We start from the raw sequence: 21,065 nt of genomic DNA, 5'->3' as shown, positions 1-21,065 counted from the left end.
GTTGCAATTCCTTTCCTCCTCCCAGCTACCACTTAGTCACAACAGCATATCCAACTGCATGGTCCAGTCACACTTTTCCTTCACCTTTTTATATTACCTGTACTTATAGTCCATATGTGTTCATGTGTTCAATTTCTACTGTTCTGCATGTATAGATTTACATAGCCTTGAATTAAATCTCCTCTTCTGTACCGGTCATTAAGGAGTCATTGTTTTATCTGAAAATCAAATGCAGTAAAGGGCCCAAATTATAAAAATGATGCCAGCATTGTATTATCTGTGAACTAAACTGTATACAGACAACTATTCAATATACAGAACTGCTCTGTTAGATAAATCCATAAATGTAAGCAATAAAACACATATACATGACTCACTAGATTTCAAATAAAACAGTGTTGATTGATGCACCAATAAAACCTTCAGGCTGCAAATGATTAAAAAGTTTTCTCCTGCTCTAAAGTGTCCCAGTGCAGGTAATGAAGGACTTGACATTGAGATAACAGACCTAGATCGGATGAGCAGGACCGTAGTTGCTCAAGTCTTTTATTGAAGATTACTACTGCCAATTTTACAAGGCTTTAAAAGTAACAGTAATAATGTCACTGTCAAGTGAGATACACTACATCCGGTGATGACGATAGATACCAGAGTGCTGTTATCATTACTTCTACACCTTGAAATTGTATGTGCTGTGAAAAAAAGCATGGCTGGTTTGTTTTTCCAAATTGAAGACAATCATGTCGCTCTAACAGTGCAATCCAAAGAAAATAAGTAAAGCCTCTGGAGGAGACTTTTCTAAGGTCATTCCAAACTGAAGTGTTAAATTTCTTTTTAAATTTTGTGTTTATCTATAAATGTAGATGATTAAATTGCACATGCACGTAGTGAGCTAACTGCACTACCTGTACCACAGTTCCTGGTAGAGTTATGGTTCCTTAGCTTAGTAAATAGGTCTGCTTGGAGCTCTCTTTTATAAGGAAACACTCTGTTGAAGGATTCACATAGAATATTTTAAAAGATCCCCCCGAACAGCCAAGCCAAAGAACTCTAGATTTAATCTTTGTTTTCTAAGAATGTAGTGTGATTAGGTGAACTTGTACCTGTTAGTACAACTGTTGGTCTGTTGCTTGTTTTGACTAATGTTATACTCTGCCAACTGTATTGCAACTTAGCTAACATTAGACAACTAACGCTAGCCAGCTATATTATCATCTGTTCATTATTAATTTGCAATGCTTGTTTACAGAAGTCACATGCCATAAATGTAAATGCCATAAATGTAAAATGTTTCAGTTCTGAATTTTTTTTCCCAATTTTTCTTCCCATTTCAGTCACCTGCCAATTCCCACCCAATGACCATCTATCCCTTACCATACAACAGCTACCAACCAGTGAGGGTAAAGAGTAACATGTGCTTCCTCTGAGACAAATGAAACCAGCCACCTGCTTCTTTTCAAACTGCTGCTCATGCTGCATCACCCTGCAGGGTAATACACTCGCTATCTGCCCTCTTCCACATACATGAGGTCACATACACCCATGACTGGCTAGTGTCATCCTTCCCACCCAGACAGCAAGGCCAATTTTTCTCCCTTGGCTCCCGGCTACAGATAACTGTGGCATTGTTGGGGGAATGTCCATTACTTTTGATCCCTATTTCAGGGTTCTCCCTCTGGAAGGTGTAGACTTTGCATGAAGAAGCGTATAGTCACAATCCCATTAGAAGTCATTTAGTAGGAGAAATGGCTATTTTATGAATAGGCTGAAAATAAGGTGGATACCGTGGTCTTGGTCAGGAGCCTCCAGGTTGTATCCGTAACCTAGTAAAGTGCGCACGGCCTCTCGCAAGCTGTCCTTGTTGGATTTCTTGGTTCTCTCATCCAAAAGAGCATAAGGCACCAGCCGCGGATTCCTCTTGTTCTTCACATCCTACAACAAGAGGGAGAGAGAAAGAGAGAGAAAGTGAAAGGCAATCTGATATGACAGTATTCCATATGCATAATGTATGCAGCTCAATAAATTTCCCTCCAGAGGATGCTGCAAGTGCTGATATTAAAGAAATAATAAAGCCAAAGGATATAAGGGGTTGCTGTTGTTTGTCCCTTATACTCGATGTCATATTTCCGACTGCCAAATGTGTCAAGTTTTACAAGAAAGAATGAAAGAGGCTTTCAAATAAAATTCATAAATATATATTTCTTGACATTTTGAAGCTTGGTCTCACTTGGTGTGTTGACATGCAATGACTCGTCACTCCAAGTAAATTTTATTCTGAGCTGATGTTTTGAATGAACAGTTTATAATCTCCCATTGGCAATTAACCATTAAAAAGTAGTTTGGTCCACACCAGTTGCGATAGAGGAGTGCATGTGAAAACAGGTCCTCAACAGAGCACTACATAGGTGCTGCATATTGGTAAAGTACTTGCTTGCTTCAAGCACTGACTCTATTCCCAACTATGGTGTATACATCAACTTTTATTTTATTTCAATTGAGCTGTGAGTCAAATTATTATTTTGCATCTAAATGTCAGGTTTCAATGTGATAAGGTATGGCTTACAATGAGCCATACACTCTGTTCTGTCAGATTGTCCCGGCTGTGCGTCTCTGCAGCAGAAACCGATTGTGCTGTCAGATGATGCTGAGTGTCAGGATTGTTTTAGAAACATTCCAGTACAGAACCCTTAATGCCTTCCACGATTAACTGTGACAATAGTAATGGCGCATAGACGCAGAGTCATCGCTCCTCTGCTTCTCTCTATTGTCTCTTTCTATTTCTCTGCACTGTGTCCTGCGCTAAGAAAATCTCTAGGTGATGCTAATTGTTCTATCAGATGATGGGTAGTTCTGTTATCAGAATCTGTTTCTGCATCTGTCTCTGTCTCTCTGTGATCATGTCTCGCTCTCTCCGTCAGACCGCAGGGAAAATCCTTCCTCTTAAAAGCAGTTAGCACCCTCGATTAGCACTCACTCGTACACAGCCACACACACACACACACACACACACACCTGCTGGATGCCATAGGTCCATCCCTGGCGAATGCGGTCTCTGGCCCACACGTTGTGAGCGTTCTCAGCCAGTCTGTCCACCATGGCCTCCTGTGTAGAGGCGAGTTTGATGTGGCTCAGATCCATAGGTGCAGGTTTATAGCCACTGGACAGCTCATATCTTCATTAAAACACACACACATACACACACATACACACACTTCAGTCACAGTAAGGCAGGTCTAGTACTAAAGCAGCTGTAACCAGAAATGTTTAAACTGTTAATCGAGCCCACAATATACAACCATCAGCTTAATGGCTTTGACATATCCTTTACACTCAACACCCACAAAGCAAAACAAATTGATAGATCCATCCAGCCGATATACTGCGAGTTTGAGGTGAGTGTGTGATAATCTCGTCATGCAGCCTGCATTCTGCTAAACCTGAAACTATCAACTTCTCTTACTCGTTAATTACATTAACCTCACAGCCCCAACACCAAACTGAAGAAGCACATTTCTAACAGTAAACATGCCTTGGCAGCTTGCACAGAATGGTCTATCTGCTGCAAAAATTTCAGTGCGGGGCTTTAAGGAAAGATGTTGCCTGTTCTCTATAACACAGACAAGATATTTTAAGATACATTCCTACATATTACTAAGTAGATTTTGTCCAATTTGCAGTTTCAGCTGAAACTTTGTTTTCCATAAAAGATACTCACTTGGCCGAGAGCTTGAGACGTTTGACTTTCTCCATGGCTCGTTCATCCGCCACTCCAACATGGCAACCCAACGCCAGCAGAGTCCTGCAGGACCACGTGAACACAGCAAACCATTACAATGAGTTTCTGCTCCACAACAGTGACAAAAACTCTGACTTTCTACTGAAAGGGAACCGTAAACCTGATTGATTATATGTCCTAATGTTATTAAATAGTTTCTAATTTAATGCATGTTGTAGGGCTGGGGGATATGATGGTATAATATTGACATTTTGATAAATGATGCTACGATATGATTTTCTGTCATATCGTGGATACTGTGATATATTTTTAATTTGTTTTAATTTTTAATAATAACAGACTGACTGGAAGCAGTTGATATGATGTTAATATTTTGTACTTTAAAATGTTAAAAAAAATACAGACTTTTATTTTTTCTTCTTTTTTAAATGTTCAGTAATTAAAAATAAAACAAATAGATTTTTTAAATAAAGTATTAAATGAGGCATCATTGAACTTTTTTTTTTATGCAACTGCTGGGGAATTGTTCACAAACCTACATGTTTGTCATATCGTCCACCCCGTAATGTTGTGTGTATTAGTCCAAATAAAGCAAAATGAACAAGACCAACTCATAAAGATTAACATAATGTTTGTTTCCCATAAATTATTTATAAAAAACACATCTGTTATATTTTATTTCTCTAAAATGTAAAATTAAACAATTACAGACAAGCTACTGTACGTTCAATAATAAGTTGTTTAATATGTTATGGGTACTTTAAACAAATAATACAATAAATACACTACTGAATAAAGGAGACAATTATCTTTACAATGGTTTGCACTGTGTAATGAGTAAACAACAATAAGTTTCTGTTCATGAGTGAATATGTGTGATGATCTGAATCACGATCTGAGTGTGTATTAGAGTGAGCGTGATGGAGAAGAGTGAGTCTGAGAGTGGAGTGTGTCACCCCAGCGTAGCCCTGCACTGATCAGCATTCACTCCCAGATACAGCATTTAATTAAGACAAGAGCCAAGAGGCATCAGGCTGCTATGAGGAAACGAATCACGCAAAAAAAACAACAACAACGTATCTCGCACATTTGTGTATACACACACACACACGGAGCTGCCTCAATGGAGGAGTAATGAAGTCCAGCTGAAGAGAGGATTCAAGGATTCAAAGAAGGAAGAAAGGAGGGAGAGTGAGAAAGATGCGTTCAAAAATAATGAAGTCAAACATTTTTACATAAAAATACACTATAAAGTGCACCAAACAGCAATAAACTAAACAAAGTCAATATTTGGAGTGATAACCATTTGCTTTTTAAAAATGTATCTAAGGTGTATTTTTTGCAGTTTTATAAAGAAATTAGCCGGTACGTACGTATCTTGGAGAACCTGCCACAGTTCTTCTGGAGACACTGACTGTCACATTTGCTTCACTTCTTGCAGGTAAAACCCAACAGCCTTTGCTATGCTTTTAGTCTGCAAAGTGGTCTATAGCCCTATTTGGATCCTCAGTGATAAAACTCTCGCATCTGGACAGCAATAAAAAGGCCACAGAGGGGTGTGTTGTATTCTCTACAAACACGGATGTTTGCGTCATGTGGTCATATGATCACAATCCATTCACAACATGCTGGCCAAGTGAGGCACTTGAAGTAAAAAAGGGGTGCTGGAGTAGAGAAGAGATGGCTCTTATTTCAGTTTGGGGGCAAATCAAGGTTCCAACAATTTGAAAATACAGTAAAACAATAATCACAAAGTATATGAGAAGTATCCGTTTTTCATTTCATGACTCGGCAAGTGTTTAATATGGGGGAGCGTCACTGATACACGCTACGGGACTAAATACGGCAAGTAGCAGCAGTCAAATATCTTTTCTGATGCTAGGCAACATCTGTATAGAAAATCACAATCATGTACATCCAAACTAAAATTATCAGTGTTTGGCGAATCTTCTCAGAGGAAGACAGAGAAAACTTCCAATATGGCCAATCTGGACAAACATAAAATCACAGAGTAGCACCTGTAAAATAAAAACGTACTCCAGGACCCCAAGTAATTTAATCCTACTAGTTAATATGTCACATTCATTACTGCCATACAAACATTTTTCTGGAAAATGTTTTGCTGGAAAATGTTTTGCTTTTACTTTAACTCAGGAGTGGATCGTGTTTACTCATGATGCACTCTATAATGGTGTCTCAGGTGGAACAGAGCTCACAGTGGTGACTCAATGATTAAGACACTGGGCTACCCGGTCAAATCTTTGCACCACCAAGAAGACACAGTTGGACTCTTGAGCAAGCCGCTTCAATATTAACATTCATTCATTCACTCATCTTTTGTACCTGCTTTATCCTGGTGAGGGTCGTGGATCTGGAGCCTATAACGGGAACAGTAACCTGAGCTCAGGATCACACCTGGAGCTGTGAGACAGCAACGCTACCTTCAGCGCTGCTGTGACACCCTTAACCATTAACATTCAGCTGAATTATAAGTTGCTTTGAATAAAATTGTCTATCAAATGAGTATTAAACACACTGAATCATTCCTCTGCATCTCCGTCTTTAACCGTGAGCTCTTTAAATAAACCTACTCCACTGTTAACCATGGAGAGTTGAAACATCCCAGCTTTCCTAAGATTCTTGCTGACACCTAATCATGGTCGAGAATGTTTACTGGTTAGTGCTAATTTAGCAGTTAGTCCACCACCAAATATGTGCTAGTCCTAGTTAAGAAAAAAAAAAAAAAGTCACCCCACATGTTGCCTCATTTAAATGGGATGCATCTAAATGTAGAGTGTAGGAGTGTGTACCTGGCTGGGGTCCACAAGAGTGGGTGTGAATACAGCCCGGGAGAGAGAGAGTGTGTGTGTGTGTGTGTGTTTGTGTGTGTGTGTGTGTGTGTGTAGGACTGTGTAGAGTGTAAAGGTGCATAGTGTGTAGGAGTGTGTACCTGCCAAAAGTCCTCAGGTGTTGCCGAGAATGTTGCCCACTATCTCAGTGCTTCAATTTGTGTTTATGTTTAATTTCAAGGATGCATTTATGTTTTTTAGCTTTGTAGCTCTGTATTGCTTTAGTCGCTGATCATGCTGCTTTTCAAGAAACAAAAAATAAATAAAATTTAAAAAAGAAAAAAATATATAACTGAAGTGAAGCCTACAATGAGAAGCTGCATGTGCCCTTACTTAAATTTGTAAGATTACCTATTTGTAATTTGTTACATTTATGTTATTTTTGTATATTTTTTATATGATTTAGTCACTAGATGAAACGCATAGAAAATACATCGCTAGTTGCAGCCTTATCTTACAGAGAGCTTGAAAAGATTTGGACGATTTATTGATCTTCTCTTCAGATCAGCTGAAGTTGAAATAAGAGCCTTTGCACCTACTTTGTGATTAATATTATTGATAAATGAAATTAAAAAAATTATCATTTTTTATGTCATTTGTTAGCCTGTGATAAATTTGTTTTGCTGTTTATTACTGGCATATTTAGCGTACTTCAGCGTCTCCAGGGACATCTGTAGATTGTAGCTGCGCTCCTGTTCTGGCAGTTTGGAGAACTCCACTAGACACGGGTGCTGCCTCTTATTGTCATCCCTTACCTGCAGGACAAACACAGACAGTGGTGCATCATGGGACAGCATCAGCATCAGTACAGCATCAAATCATGCAGACACACAGCAACACAATCAGTCGTCTGATAACGTCATCTTCATACAGAGAATATAAACGTATTTTCTCATTAAGAAATCCAGATCCAGATGTTGCGTGACCTACATTTGCATACAGGTAGCTGATAGGCTCTTAGAATTTATGATGCACTAACACTTCCCTGTCAAGTCTTCAGCAGTAACTCTGTCCTGTTTCTTAAAAGAATACAGCAAAACTGTGAGGTTAAACAGTACAAAAGAGAAAACGAGTAGAGTAAAATGAAGACCAAAGCTTAAAAACTCCTAAGTACTGCATTTTAGTTTGCCATTTGTGTGGTCTTATACTTGACACATCACATAAGCTAATTAAGAGACTGCCTGTGAACTGAATCAGGTGTGTCAGAGGAGGAAAACACACAGAGCATGGGAGCTGCACTGGAAAAGTGAAAGTGATGGTTGCTTGTGACTGAATGTGTGTTTGTTTCAGAGAGAGTATGTGCAAGAGAGAGAGAGTATGTGTGTAGGTATTAGAAAAAAAGGAGGCAGAAAGAGAGAGAGGGGGCAGTAAGCCTTCATTCTATCATGCTGTGACTTTAATTAGCTGTAACAATAATAGATCACACAGCCAATCACAAAGCTGCCACCCAATCTGTGCTTCACCACTGCTGAGAGAGAGAGAGAGAGAGAGAGAGAGAGAGAGGGAACAACAGAAAATAAGACTATATACATGTAGCGGAATATCTGTGTGTGTGTGTTTGCATATTTGATATAGAGGAGGGAGATTGAATTTCATAGGAACTAAGATACTAAGATACAGGGATATTGTGTATAAAATCCTGAGATATCCAGAGACTCCATGTGTACTTTACCACTTAACAAACAAATTACCCATTTAATACCAAAGACAAACATTCAGTACACAAACTATGTCTCTATACTTAGCCATGTATTCCATAGGGATCAGCACATGCAGGTGTGAATGTACCCAAGATGCATTTAAAATGTGATTTAATTCTGACAGCTCAAACCACATCAGAAGAGCCGAGATGCATTTTACCCACATGATATACAAGACAAGATATAACAGCACAGTTTGCATTGTTTTATTCTGCCTACATCACATCGAATGATTGCCAACGATTACAATGTTTAATTTATCAAGAAACGAAACGTTGTGCTTTTTAACGGTCTATAGTTAGATTTAATGCTGTGGACGTCTGAGACAAGTTATACTTGTGTGATTATATGTTATTATATGTTATAGCAGTATTATATGTTAACAGTCACGCCCTCAACATCCTCTTTTTTCCTCTTTTTTTTTACGACAAATAAAACACAGCTTGTCGTGCTACAGAGAAACCGGAAAGTGCATAAACTCCTCTCCCATGTCGGGAAACTTACTGACTATTAGAAGGAGACACCAGGGACTCCTTCCATAAATGTTAAGACAATAGAATAAGAGTGTTTGTGACAACAACACTAGCTGGAGCTAAACTTATTCTCAACTTCCTGAAAGATCTAATTCTGTCAAGTATTTACAGTATCTGGAGCATAGAGCTGAACTAGGAATACCATGTTGGCCTCCTTTCTGCTTACTCATTTTATGCAAACCCTTTACGGCACTTCAGTTTCGGGCTAATAAATTGGATGTGTGTGCAGTGCTGTTCACAATCTCACATGAGTTCTCATGCTGGGAGAAGCTATTACAACAATACATGTAGCAATCATGTGGGAAAACAGCATCTGTTTGTATCATTATCTCAGCTGTATCACACATTACAGTTTCAGTTTTAGACAACAAAAAAACCCCACAGCTGTAGATCATTTAGTTATATACATAGATTTTCGCTTTCTACACAGGCCATTTTGTTGTTTCTACATATTATGAAGTGATTATATAGATTATATATATATATATATATATATTTGGTGAACTCACCACTCCGTATGTCCAGCCCAGCTCGATCTTGTTCATGACCCAGAGCTCATGGATGTTCTCTGCCAGCTTCTCTCGGATTCGCTCCAGGTGAGGGGGCAACACAATCTAATGTACATATGCATTCATCAGAGTTCATCATCGACTTCATTAATCAACACACAAAAACAGTTCATAGTGCTCCACCGCACTGTGTTAACCTATAGGTCTAATCGGTCCCCATCACTCTGCATACTCTGTCTGAACAACGTCTGCAAGTGTTGTATACGCAGTAACTACCAAAGTGGGGGCCCCAGGGATCAGTGAAGCTTTCTTTTTTGTACACAACCCACCATTTCACCATTACTACCGAGTTCTTATAATTATTAGCCTGTTTGCCTGGTCACATGAGTTTAATCCAAACCTCAATAACTAATAACCAAGACTATATGTGATATAGACTTGGACCTAATGTTTTCTGTTGGTGGAAAATTCAGAAATAAATAGCTCCATGTCAAAATATTATTGTACACAATAAAAAAGGAATGGATGAATTAATGAATGAATCTGTGCTTTGAGATCTCCCGGTACAGGGAGTATATTCCGCAGTGTGTACCTGGCTAGTGGAGTTTCACAGTGTGCCTTGTTTGTGTACAGCAGTAACATGTAGAACACTATGTACCTGCCAGGTGTATAAAATAGTCTTGTTCAACATACTTTTACCCTACATCAAACAAATTAACTTTCAAACTACCTTGAAAAGTGTGTACCTGTGTAAGAGTGTGTACCTGGCTGGTGTCCACAGGTATGGGTGTAAATGCAGCCTGGGACAGGCTGAGTGTTGGCCCCAGCAGGTCTCGGGTCACGCCGTGGTCATGTTTGTACTCCTGATTGTGTTCCACTCTGAGCTTCTCTCGAGGTAACACAGCCTCGAAACACGGCGCGTAACCCGTTGGAGGGAGGAACTTAAACTCTCCGTGACGTCCGCCCAAAAGGAAGCGTACTCTACATAGAAAGAAGACATACATAGACACATCTATTTATTTCAGACATACTTAGAAGGGGCAGGTGAAAACAAAACAAAGACCAACCAGGTGTGTACACGTATGCAACCAAACTGACTGACTCTTACCCAAAAAGATTGAATGCTGTGATAAAATTTATAGATGCTTTGACTAGGTATTAGTTTAGGGGTGTGTACCCTTATGCAACCAGGATTTTGTACATTTTTTTCCCCCTAAAATGATTCTTATTGTTTTTCATTCATTTTGTAATTTATAGGTTGCAATTTCATAACAAAGGTAGAAAAAGGTATGACATGAATTATCTTGGTTTTAATTGTTTACATCACAAAAACCTGCCATTTTAACAGGGGTGTGTAGACTTTTTATATCCACTGTATAGGCCACTGCTCCTGCAGCACACACTCCCTGGATGTCGGTGTCCCCTATAGACTTTTACTGCTTTAATCTATTTTTAAATCTTCTATTCCTTTAAGATATAATGACAAAATCACTAGTATTTCTCCTTGTTTAGCGAACAATGATTTGGCTAAACAACCTTTTTAACGCTTGGAAGTAAAATCAGTGCTCTAGTTATACAATAAATAATAAAGCAATTTCTCTGGCACTGCAGGGAACAATGAGTAATTGCATTATGACAAACTGTGGAGTTATTCACGCCAAACTGTCCATCACTGAGGCACACTGGATTATAGCAGAGTGATATGTAAGGAAGGATACACAAAGGATGGATCATCACATGTAGCCTTAGATGTTTACTAAGCTGCAGAATATTTCCTTTTACCCTAACAGCAGATCAGCATGTTATTCCATCATGTTTTCGCATTATTACATTGTAATATGGTAGTTATTACACCCAGATGTATTATATAGCCTTTTAGCTGGACAAAACGCACTCACTTGACTCCAGCAGAGAAGCTGACGACAGGGAAGAAGAGGCCATCTGTGTTGAAGTTCTCAAACATGCCCTGAACTGGCTGCCCATTGATGCGGAACGAGATACTGGGAGCGCTGAGATCCAGACAGCAGCTCACCACATCATCGGCACAGAGCAGGTGCTGATTGGGGGAGCTGACCGTCCGAGCGATGCAGCCTGCACGTCAGCAAACACACAACATCAATCCCACTCACACTAAAAAATACACAGGCATGACAACATTGAAAAAGCAGCAAGCTAGTACAACTTTCCCAAGCCTGAAAACAGAAAGATGACTAGCCAGCTAGCTAACATTAGCTGTCACATAAAGCACCACAAACCACTCCCTTATTACCAAAATAGTAAACTAAACATGTGGGTAAAATGATCATTAACTTAACATTTACATTTACATTAACATTTGTCTCTACATAGAAACTGATTGTGACATTAGCCCTCACCTGACCACAGATGTAGTCCATCAAAACCATAAGAGTAAAGGTCATCTCCGACTCCGTTACCCCCCCAGCCCTCCCCCCCTCCTGGGTAAGGCGAGTACCCGGGTGTAGACGCCCATCCTATCCGCAGATGAGTCGCCTCTGCTGTCACAAATGGCTCCACATGATCCACAATCAGCTCATAATACCATTTCTTGTACTGCGCTGAGCCTTCGTTCACCCCCAGGAAGATGTTTGGCCTCATGCTGTGGGACATAAACAAATCCACAAGTGACTGCCATGTATAAATGTTGGGGTGGAAAAAAACGCTGGTGTACAAGGCTCCTACACACCAATATACACCATATGGCCAAAAGTATGTGCGCCCCTCGCAACATGTAGGCCTTCCCAAAACTTTTTGCCACACAGTTGGAAGGACAGGGTTGTATAGGATGTCTGTATGCTGTTGCATTACAGTTTCCCTTCACTGGAATTAAGAGGCTCAAACGTGTTCCAGCATGACAGTGCCCCTGCGCACACGGCGAGCTCCATGAAGACATGGTGTGCCAAGGTTGGTGTGGATGAACTCGAGTGTCCTGCACACAGCACTGACCTCAACCCCAATGAACACCTTTGGGATGAAATGGAACACCAGGCCTCGCCCAACATCTCACTAAAGCACTTGCGGCTGAATGGGCAAATCCCCACAGCCACGCTCTAAAGTCTATTGGAAAGCCTTCAGAGAAGAGTGGAGACTCTAATAATTAATGTCCATGGTTTTGGAATGGGATGTTCAACAAGCACATATGGGTGTCAGGTGTCCACACTCTTTTGGCCATACAGTGTATTTCTTTTGATAAGCACAATTTGTCAGCCCTGTTTATCATGTCCTTCAACAGAAAGGGACCACCAGAGAACCACCACTGCCCAGCTAATATTTAGGTGATTTAGGTTATTCTCAGCACAGCACCACAATGATTATAGTGATTATAAATACATATTGTAGATTTTAATTCTCTTATGGATTATACAATTATAGATAGTAACTCCGATACTTAATATGTACTTCACAAAGGAGTCTTTCTTCTTTCTGATTTGAATTGACCTTACAAAGATGATATTACCATAATGGTGAGGTGTGTGTGTGTGTGTGTGTGTGTGTGTGATGGTGCTTGTAAAACTCAATGTACCTGTTCACATAGTTGACCAAGCGCGTCTGCAGTAACAAGTCTCTCCCCGGGAGCAGATTATCACAGATGAGGTGTTGGTTGGAGCGAACTGCCACCCCGTGACACACACACAGAGAGCACAGCACATCCAGGACCTGAGGAAGAACACGAAGAGTGAAAGTCTTACAAGCATTTAACACACGTCTATACACATTAAGTTAACAGTGCATGCACAATGAGTGAATAGCTCATTATTCAGTTCAGCATTTAGAAGTAAATGTGTAATCTGCAGGCAATGATATGTTAATTTCCACTTTCTTTAAACTTGAGTGAATGCATGTCTCTTTGTGATATTAGATATTTTTAATTGTCAACAGAATCAATAAAGGTAGCAGGTACTACATGCCCACAAAAGACCATTTTACCCTGGATTAACACCTGCCTCCATATTGAGTAATGGAAGCTCTTCAAATATTATTTAGCTCTAGCAAATTAGGCAGCAGCAGTCAGGATGAGGCAGAATTTAACCACTTAATCTGCTGTAAAGCAGTGAATAACCCATCACTCACAATGCTGAAGTCATAGCAGATGGGCTTTATGAGACTGCCATATAATTGATAGACAACATGAGTGGACATTAGTCTGAGACACACACAGTATGACAACTTAAAATGAAATTAGAGTAGTCGCATAAACACTAGCCAAGAAGTGTTCAAGAAAACGTGATTCTACCTCACACACACTCACACAAAATCCTACCCAGATACCCTGCTCTTGCACAACGGTAATGAATGTAAAGAAGAAACAGTTTCAATTAAAAAGGAAGGAAAACATGTGCCTCTGACCTTGTGGTTGCGTCCATGCTTGTCCAGCAGGGAGATGATGGATTTGATATGTCCCTCTTTGATGATGTTCAGGGCCTCAGGACTCTCCACCAGTACACAGTGCAACACCTCCAGGATCCCTGCAGTGCAAAGTTTACACTTATATTTCAGCTCTTCCACTGACACAACTATTGGTATAGTCCAGCAAAATAAAAAATAAAAAAAACACGTAAGTGTTCCCCCAAACCTAATCCACCTGCCTGGTGTCCGATGTATTCTTCTTCAGTTTTGCAATGGAGTTACAAATCTAACAAAGCTGACAGCTAATGGAAGTCAATCTCACATGAAATATTTTTAAATTTAAGTTTTTCTTTTGTAAATCAGTCCAGATCTACACATGCAACTTTGAAGTGCAACTATTTCATCATTTGCACAACGTTTCAGTATAATTCCACCTTCAAGAGTTGAGGAAGGAGGGATGGAGTAGCACTAACGTCTGTGTAACATTTGGTTTCTTTCACACTAGGTTTTAAACCTCCTCAACCACCAGCACATGTTCCATGTGTAACTTAATTGGAAAAATAATGGCATGGCCACTAGCGTTTTGCTGTCTGTCCATCAGAGTGGATTGCTTCCAAAAAAGTTCCAGGGTGTCGGTTAATATCGGAAAACACCTGTCATTCATTTCAGATTCACATGGCAACTGGACAATTTCCGTGTCCTTGTGCAATTCAGTGAATTGGCTTTTTTGCTAGGTAATTTTAGTCACATTCGGTCTAACTGCTCCTTTGTGCATGTGGGCTGCTGCTGGGATAAAACGCTTCATTTTGACATCAAGGTGCAGAACGACAGCTCAGAGCGGGAGAGCTATACATAGCCTCACATCACAATGTTAAATGGTCCATATATGAGCCTACATGAACTCACAAACGCACATCAGTAAACTCCCTGGGACTCTTCAACATTTTTTGCTCCTGAGAAAATTACATCACATAATATCACATAATATCATTTAGCCTAGGCATACGCCGTACAATGTTTTTTTAAACATGTCCTATTGTTTAGCTGATGGAAATATTTTGACTCCAATAAAGCTGTCAGGCAAACTCATGACAAAACTGAAAATCTTTAGGGGCTACATGGAATCTTGTTTTTATAAAATCATAGCCAGCCGTCCACACCTTCTCAGACTCACGCTTATTTCTCCACGTTTTTGCTACATATTGAGGATATGCTCTTATTGTTTTGAAAGGAACTTATTTCATTTTAAAAAGACATAAGTGTCTACAGCTGTGCTTCACATATAGTTCGAACACCAACATGATTGGACTGATTATTTTCACACAATGTGAATATTTAAATTACAGGCTTTGGTATTTGATTAAATGTGCAGACACCAAAAACAAGTTTTATAAAATGATGCATCTGCCAGGCTTTAAAGAAACAGCCTATTCTGTTTGTAAATATTTAGGTTTTAAAACACAGATCAACACACTCATAATCAGCATCAATTCAGCACCATGACCAGCTCTGCTACAAGCACCAGCAGCTGAACATTTATCATCTGTATGGGAATGGGAACTTTGGTTTAAATACAATAATACAATCCCTTCAATACAATACAAATGCATACAGGAAAAAACAGATAAATGTTAAGATGCTGGCCAATCAATTCTTCATTCTTCCTTTCTAGGAATTACATATATATATATATATATATATATATATATATATATATATATATATATATATATATATATATGTTAGAACATTGCCCAGAGCATCACACTGCCTCAGCCAGCTTGCCTTCTTCCCATAGTGCATCCTAGTGCCATCTCCTCCCCAGGTAAGCGACCCACACGTACCTGCCCGTCGATGTTATGTAAAAGAAAACGTGATTCATCAGTCCAGGTCACCTTATTCCATTGCTCCACGGTCCAGTTCTGATACTCATGCGCCCATTTTAGGTGCTTTCGGCGGTGGACAGAGGTCAGCATGGGCACTCTGACTGCGGCTACGCAGCCCCATACGCAGCAAGCTGTGATGCACTGTGTGTTCTGATACCTTTCTATTATAGCCAGCATTAACTTTTCCAGCAATTTGTGTTACAGTAGCTCTTCTTTGGGATCGGACCAAGCGGGCTAGCCTCCGCTCCCCACACACACCCGTGAGCGCCCATGACCCTGTCGCCGGTTCGCCGGTCGTCCTTCCTTGGACCACTTTTGGTAGATACTAACCACTTCATACCTGAAACACCCCACAAGATCTGCCATTTTGGAGATGCTGTGGCCCAGTTGTCTAGCCATCACAATTTGGCCCTTGTCAAAGTCGCTCAGATCCTTACACCTGCCCATTTTTCCTGCTTCCAATACATCAACTTCAAGAACCAATTGTTCACTTGCTGCCCTTGTTAGGTGCCATTGTAATGAGATAATCAATGTTACTTACTTCAACTGTTAGTGGTTTTAATGTTATCGTTTTGTGTGTGTGTGTGTATATATATATATATATATATATATATATGTTTTCACTCTTCTTATTTTGTTGTGTGGTGCTCTCCATTGTGTTCCCGATGATAATGGGATACAATTGAAGAAAAGTGCAGTCTCCATACATAGGGGAAATTAACACTTTTTAGCAAAATGTCTTCCAAAATTTTTTATACTTAGTTTATACTCTATATATTTTTTTCAGATAGCCTTTAAGAATGTCTTTGATAAAGAAAGAACAAATTGAAATCATTCACAGGGCTGGATCGGGAAGCTGTCGCAAGGTTGCCACAGACAACATGGCAAGCACATCACACAACACTGTTGCCAAACTTATTAACAAATTCAAAAAGACTGGAAGTGTTACGGACCAACCGAGAACTGGACATCCACGAACATCCACTGACAAAGGCACAACTGACGTGGTGCTGGCATGCATAGTCGTATGTATGGAGATTTCTGGGACACCCTTTAGTTGGGAGTGGATAGCCAGAATCTTTTTGTTCTCATGTGTGACCTTGACCATAGACAAGTGTGTGACCTTGCAAAGCTTACTTATACCTGTCACAGATTCCTTCTCTCAGTATGCACCAAGGTTATATTATGTGATAGTGTCTGACCATGTGCCTTTGTTATTATTCTAGTCCTGTCTCTGCCCCATCTTATCACTGGTATGCTTCTTGACTGTGTCCAGTTGTTCTGCGTTTACTCCTCAATTAGTTTGTCTGTTTATACCCTGTCTGTATTTCATTTGTTGCGAAGTCTTACCATGCAATTTGTATTGTTAGGTCTGAGCCTTACTGTCCAAATTCTATGTTTCTTGGTATTGCCCCTCCTGTTTACTATGCCATCATAAATACTAACCAGAAATGAAGAACAACTTCAGTTTTGCAGCCTGTAGAATTTTTTCAAGCAAACTAGTCAAATACATTAAAATGTGGTTTAGCTAAGTGGTCAAATTTGGCGTTTTCCATGTTTCCATAGAAAACCTGTCTCAGCAGAATCTCAGATGAAATTTAAGTCACTGTGTCTAACATCTACTGTAATAGGTGTGTATATGTTCTTGCTACACTCTCAGTCCTCACCACATCATACAATAAAATGCAACAATGTACTCTGACAGTGAATGTAGAGTTTGTACTGTTCTGGGTTTTGATTGTGGCTTTTCTCCTACATGTCTACTTCTGGCTCCTAAATCTCCACAAACGTGTTGATGTTCCTCGTCCCACAGTCCTCAGTAAATCTCACTGTAACAGCACGGAGCAGGCAGTAAATCCTTGCTATAAATCTGTGATAACAGAAAGAGTTTTTTCATCTCTCTTCTGCATAGCTATCTCTGAGACACTCCAGCTTCATCTCAACCCACGTTTATCTGCACACAAGCAGATATTCATCAGCATTCATGTCTTTCACTCTGCGAGTCTGTGAGTCACTGAGAAACCTCTGGAGAGACAGATCAGTAGCTTCACTTGTTCGTCACAGAACAGTCTGGCCAAAAATGAAAAATATCAAATGCGTCTTGGCCTATCAACTAAATTTGAAGAGTAAACAGAAAAATGTGTACATCTTTTTTTTTCCCCGTATGAAGAACCTACCTGAGAATGTAGTCGAATACCTTTCTTAAAAAAAATGAAAATGATTTCACAGACTTGTTATATAATTTATTTGTGCATGTAGCAGAGAGCCATATCTTTATATTTAACATTTATTATATTTATTTATTATATTCTTTATATTTAACATTTATTCATTCTATATCTTCTGTGTTGACTGTAATGCAATGTTTCCTTTTCTTGTATATTTGCTTTATTCTCTTATAGCTTATATTATTTGACATCATTTGACACTGTGGTTTTAATAAGACATCTTCCACAGTATAATTTGGCAGATTGGGAAGTGTGTATAGATAAAATATTCAGGCTCTACAGCTGAAAGATTTTGCAACATTGCCAAATCAGGTCCATTTACACTGATACGTGTGAAGCAAGATAGCACAGTGATGAAATACTATAGTTTCATTCCCTGTGTGTATCCGCTTGGATGGTGGGTCATTTTTACTGCATACCTGATGATGCCTCCAGTCTCTCTAGACGACTTATCAGCCAATCCAGCGAGCTGGAAAACTGCGCACAGTTCTTCCTGTTACCCCTGATCAGAGCAGCTGGAGAAAGAGAGAGATAGAGAGAGAGACAGAGACAGAGAGACAGAGAGAGAGGGAGGGAGCAGAAGAGAGAATTTACTCTTCAATAATTAATGAGAACTAATTGTTAGAAGGACCCTGATGATGATACTCCAGACCAGACAGCAGTCTTTGTCTGTGTTACTTCTGAAATTTCACAGTCCATGGCATCTCGAAACGCCCTTTCTACTCCACGCATGACAAATGAAAAACAGTCAAATTTTTCACCATCATTTAGATAAGCAACTCAATACAAGGAACACCTACACCTAGTTACAGTTCTTCAGCTATGATATGTCACTCGCTCTTTGGGAAAGGCTTTTGTGAAGGGTCAGTTTGTATCTGCAGTGGAGCTGCATTGCCACTCGATGTGTCAGCCATGTTGAAAAATTTTAACACATCGTTCATTCTGTGGTGGCTCCACCCTTTCAGATATGTAGAATGCAAAAAGTGCCTGGTGTTCACTTTATTTCTCAGCAGTTAATTTTTCAATAATGCATAATTATTAATACTTGATCTGAAAATTAATAATGCATAATAATTATATACATTTTATTTAAATTTGATATCGTGAACCGTAATCTTATAGTTTTACTTTTAGTTATAGTTAGGCAAGTTGAACATGGTGGTGTGGAGAGAGAAAGGACCCTTACCCAGGAGCTCATAGAGAGAGTTGAGGATGGATTTCCAGGCCTCTCCTGCCTCCCGTCCCGCCACGTCTGCAAAATGAGCTGCGCTGCTATACACATGCAAGCGGTCGATACACTCCAGGACTAGGTTTATCATTCCCTGTAGGAGAGACAAACACACACACACACACACGCATTCACCACACATTAGACTGTTTATTAATACTTTAGCTTTAATTTGCTTCTGCAAATCTGAACATAAAATGGCTGTAAGATGTTGATGTTTCAATAAAAATCTATGTACAGTGTGAGTCTTAATATTAGCCCTGTGGTTGTATTACTGGTCATTTGGAGCACAACCACAGTAAGAAAGAGAGAGAGAGAGAGAGAGAGAGAGAGAGAGAGAGATAGAGGTCATACAAGTGGAAAATGGCCTTTTGTGCTGGGGGCTTTTAACACTGATGACTGCTTGAAGCAGATAAGAGTGGAGAACTAAATGGAAGGCAACGACAGCAGGACAACTCGATCAGACAGACTGACACACACACACACACACACACACACACACACACACACACACACACACAGGCACGCAAGTACAGGTGTCTGTAAATGACCTATTATAATGGCTCTGCAAGCTCCACAGCAGCATAACTACATAGAACTGCCTGACCCTTTATTTTTATGATTATAACACAAACACAAAAATAAAGGTCCAAGTCATGCTTGCTTTTTGTTAGATAACTTGTACTACCAAAATTACAAGTATTTTAGCAGAATTCACTGTGATTGTCAGTAGAAATAAACTTCCCGAACGACATTTTGTGTATGAACTCTGATGTGAAACAAGCAACAGAAATACAGACGAAATCAGCATGTTTTGGAGAAAAGTGACACAATGATGTGTATAAATTTACAGGAGCTTGAAGATACTGTAACCTCAAAAAGATGGACATTACACACCAACAAGAGAAAAACTAGGACCAATGTGTGAAAGCACCTCCACAATTATGGACTTTCAAAATTGAATTACTTATAAGTTTTAGTATTTAAATGTATATATATTTTTTTACAGACAGATAGAATGAAAATTAGCATTACATTTGTATTACATTAAACAAAGAAGGTGAAAAATGTGTGCCACTTATAGAATACAACACAAATTAATATTCAGTCACAGAACATCAGTGACTCCAATAGATGCTTAGTAAATGGAAAAGAGCACTATTTGACCAGGGAAATGTAAATGTAAGCCCTAACACAGTTACAGACCTCCTCTTGAAAGAGGTTCTGTCGGTTCTTCAGCGCTCGGAGTCGATTCTGTTTGTCCTCGTGTTCTAAGTGCTCATCAGGGGGCTGGAAGTAGCCGATCAGATCCTGCAGACTCAGGCTGACCGATTCGATTGGCAGATCGAGCATGGAGGTTTTTCCCTTCTTACTAAGGGTGTCCAAACCCCTGGAGGAACAGAAGAGAGAGAGAGAGAGAGAGAATAGAGGTGAACAAAACCTCCATTAATGCATGAAGCAGAGTTTTATCAACATAGACAGGGGCAGAATGGAGCTTGCTTTGTTGCCAGATTGAACCATTTTCTTTCCCAGTTCAGGAATTCTTTAATAACATGGGGATGGGAAAATGTCCTTGGGTTGCTAGGTGTAGTGCAAAATAATGTATTTACCGTTTTGGCTCGGATGTAGAGAAATATAAGATTTAAAAAAAAAAACTGGCCTAGACAGAGTTAAACCAACGAATTGGAGACATGATAATACTGAGTAGCTTCAGTTTAAGGTGCATTAGGCAAGATAAGTCTAAATTTGTAGGTAGAGTTCAACAACTTTGGAACATGATTTTTTTTTTTTTAACTGCTTGAACCCCCCTCCCATTCCTGACCATTTACACAAACTCATGCCCCCAGAACCTGTAGCCAGAAAGTTAAGTGAGAGTTAGAGTTACCAAAAATCATCACAACATTACTTTCAAGCAATGGGGTAGGCTGTTTATTAACAGCATTTTCTGACTTCTTTATTTAGATGATAAAAATACAGAATGTTGTTAAGAGTAAACAGCATAGCTATAGACTAGCTTATAGATCAGGAAGT

The 21,065-nt window shown here is 39.5% G+C and overlaps 1 protein-coding gene across 11 annotated transcripts in view; it reads right to left on the bottom strand.

Annotated features, from left to right (window-relative positions):
• ryr2a (ryanodine receptor 2a (cardiac)) overlaps positions 1-21,065 on the bottom strand; it is a 180,298-nt gene that overhangs the window by 78,379 nt on the left and 80,854 nt on the right. For all 11 annotated transcript variants that reach the window (XM_053238392.1, XM_053238395.1, XM_026915121.3 and 8 more), the window contains exons 13-25: positions 20,241-20,424; positions 18,993-19,128; positions 18,226-18,321; positions 13,693-13,811; positions 12,869-13,002; positions 11,703-11,944; positions 11,226-11,418; positions 10,092-10,308; positions 9,328-9,432; positions 7,237-7,340; positions 3,716-3,799; positions 3,013-3,172; positions 1,785-1,932 (exon numbers count right to left, since the gene is read on the bottom strand). In XM_053238392.1, coding sequence (XP_053094367.1) covers positions 1,785-1,932; positions 3,013-3,172; positions 3,716-3,799; positions 7,237-7,340; positions 9,328-9,432; positions 10,092-10,308; positions 11,226-11,418; positions 11,703-11,944; positions 12,869-13,002; positions 13,693-13,811; positions 18,226-18,321; positions 18,993-19,128; positions 20,241-20,424 — 1,922 coding nt within the window. The remainder of the gene's footprint in view (positions 1-1,784; positions 1,933-3,012; positions 3,173-3,715; positions 3,800-7,236; positions 7,341-9,327; positions 9,433-10,091; positions 10,309-11,225; positions 11,419-11,702; positions 11,945-12,868; positions 13,003-13,692; positions 13,812-18,225; positions 18,322-18,992; positions 19,129-20,240; positions 20,425-21,065) is intronic.

The sequence above is a fragment of the Pangasianodon hypophthalmus genome, chromosome 12 (assembly GCF_027358585.1).
Source record: "Pangasianodon hypophthalmus isolate fPanHyp1 chromosome 12, fPanHyp1.pri, whole genome shotgun sequence".
Classification (NCBI taxonomy): domain Eukaryota; kingdom Metazoa; phylum Chordata; class Actinopteri; order Siluriformes; family Pangasiidae; genus Pangasianodon; species Pangasianodon hypophthalmus.
This window is presented reverse-complemented; position numbering and strand designations above follow the sequence as displayed.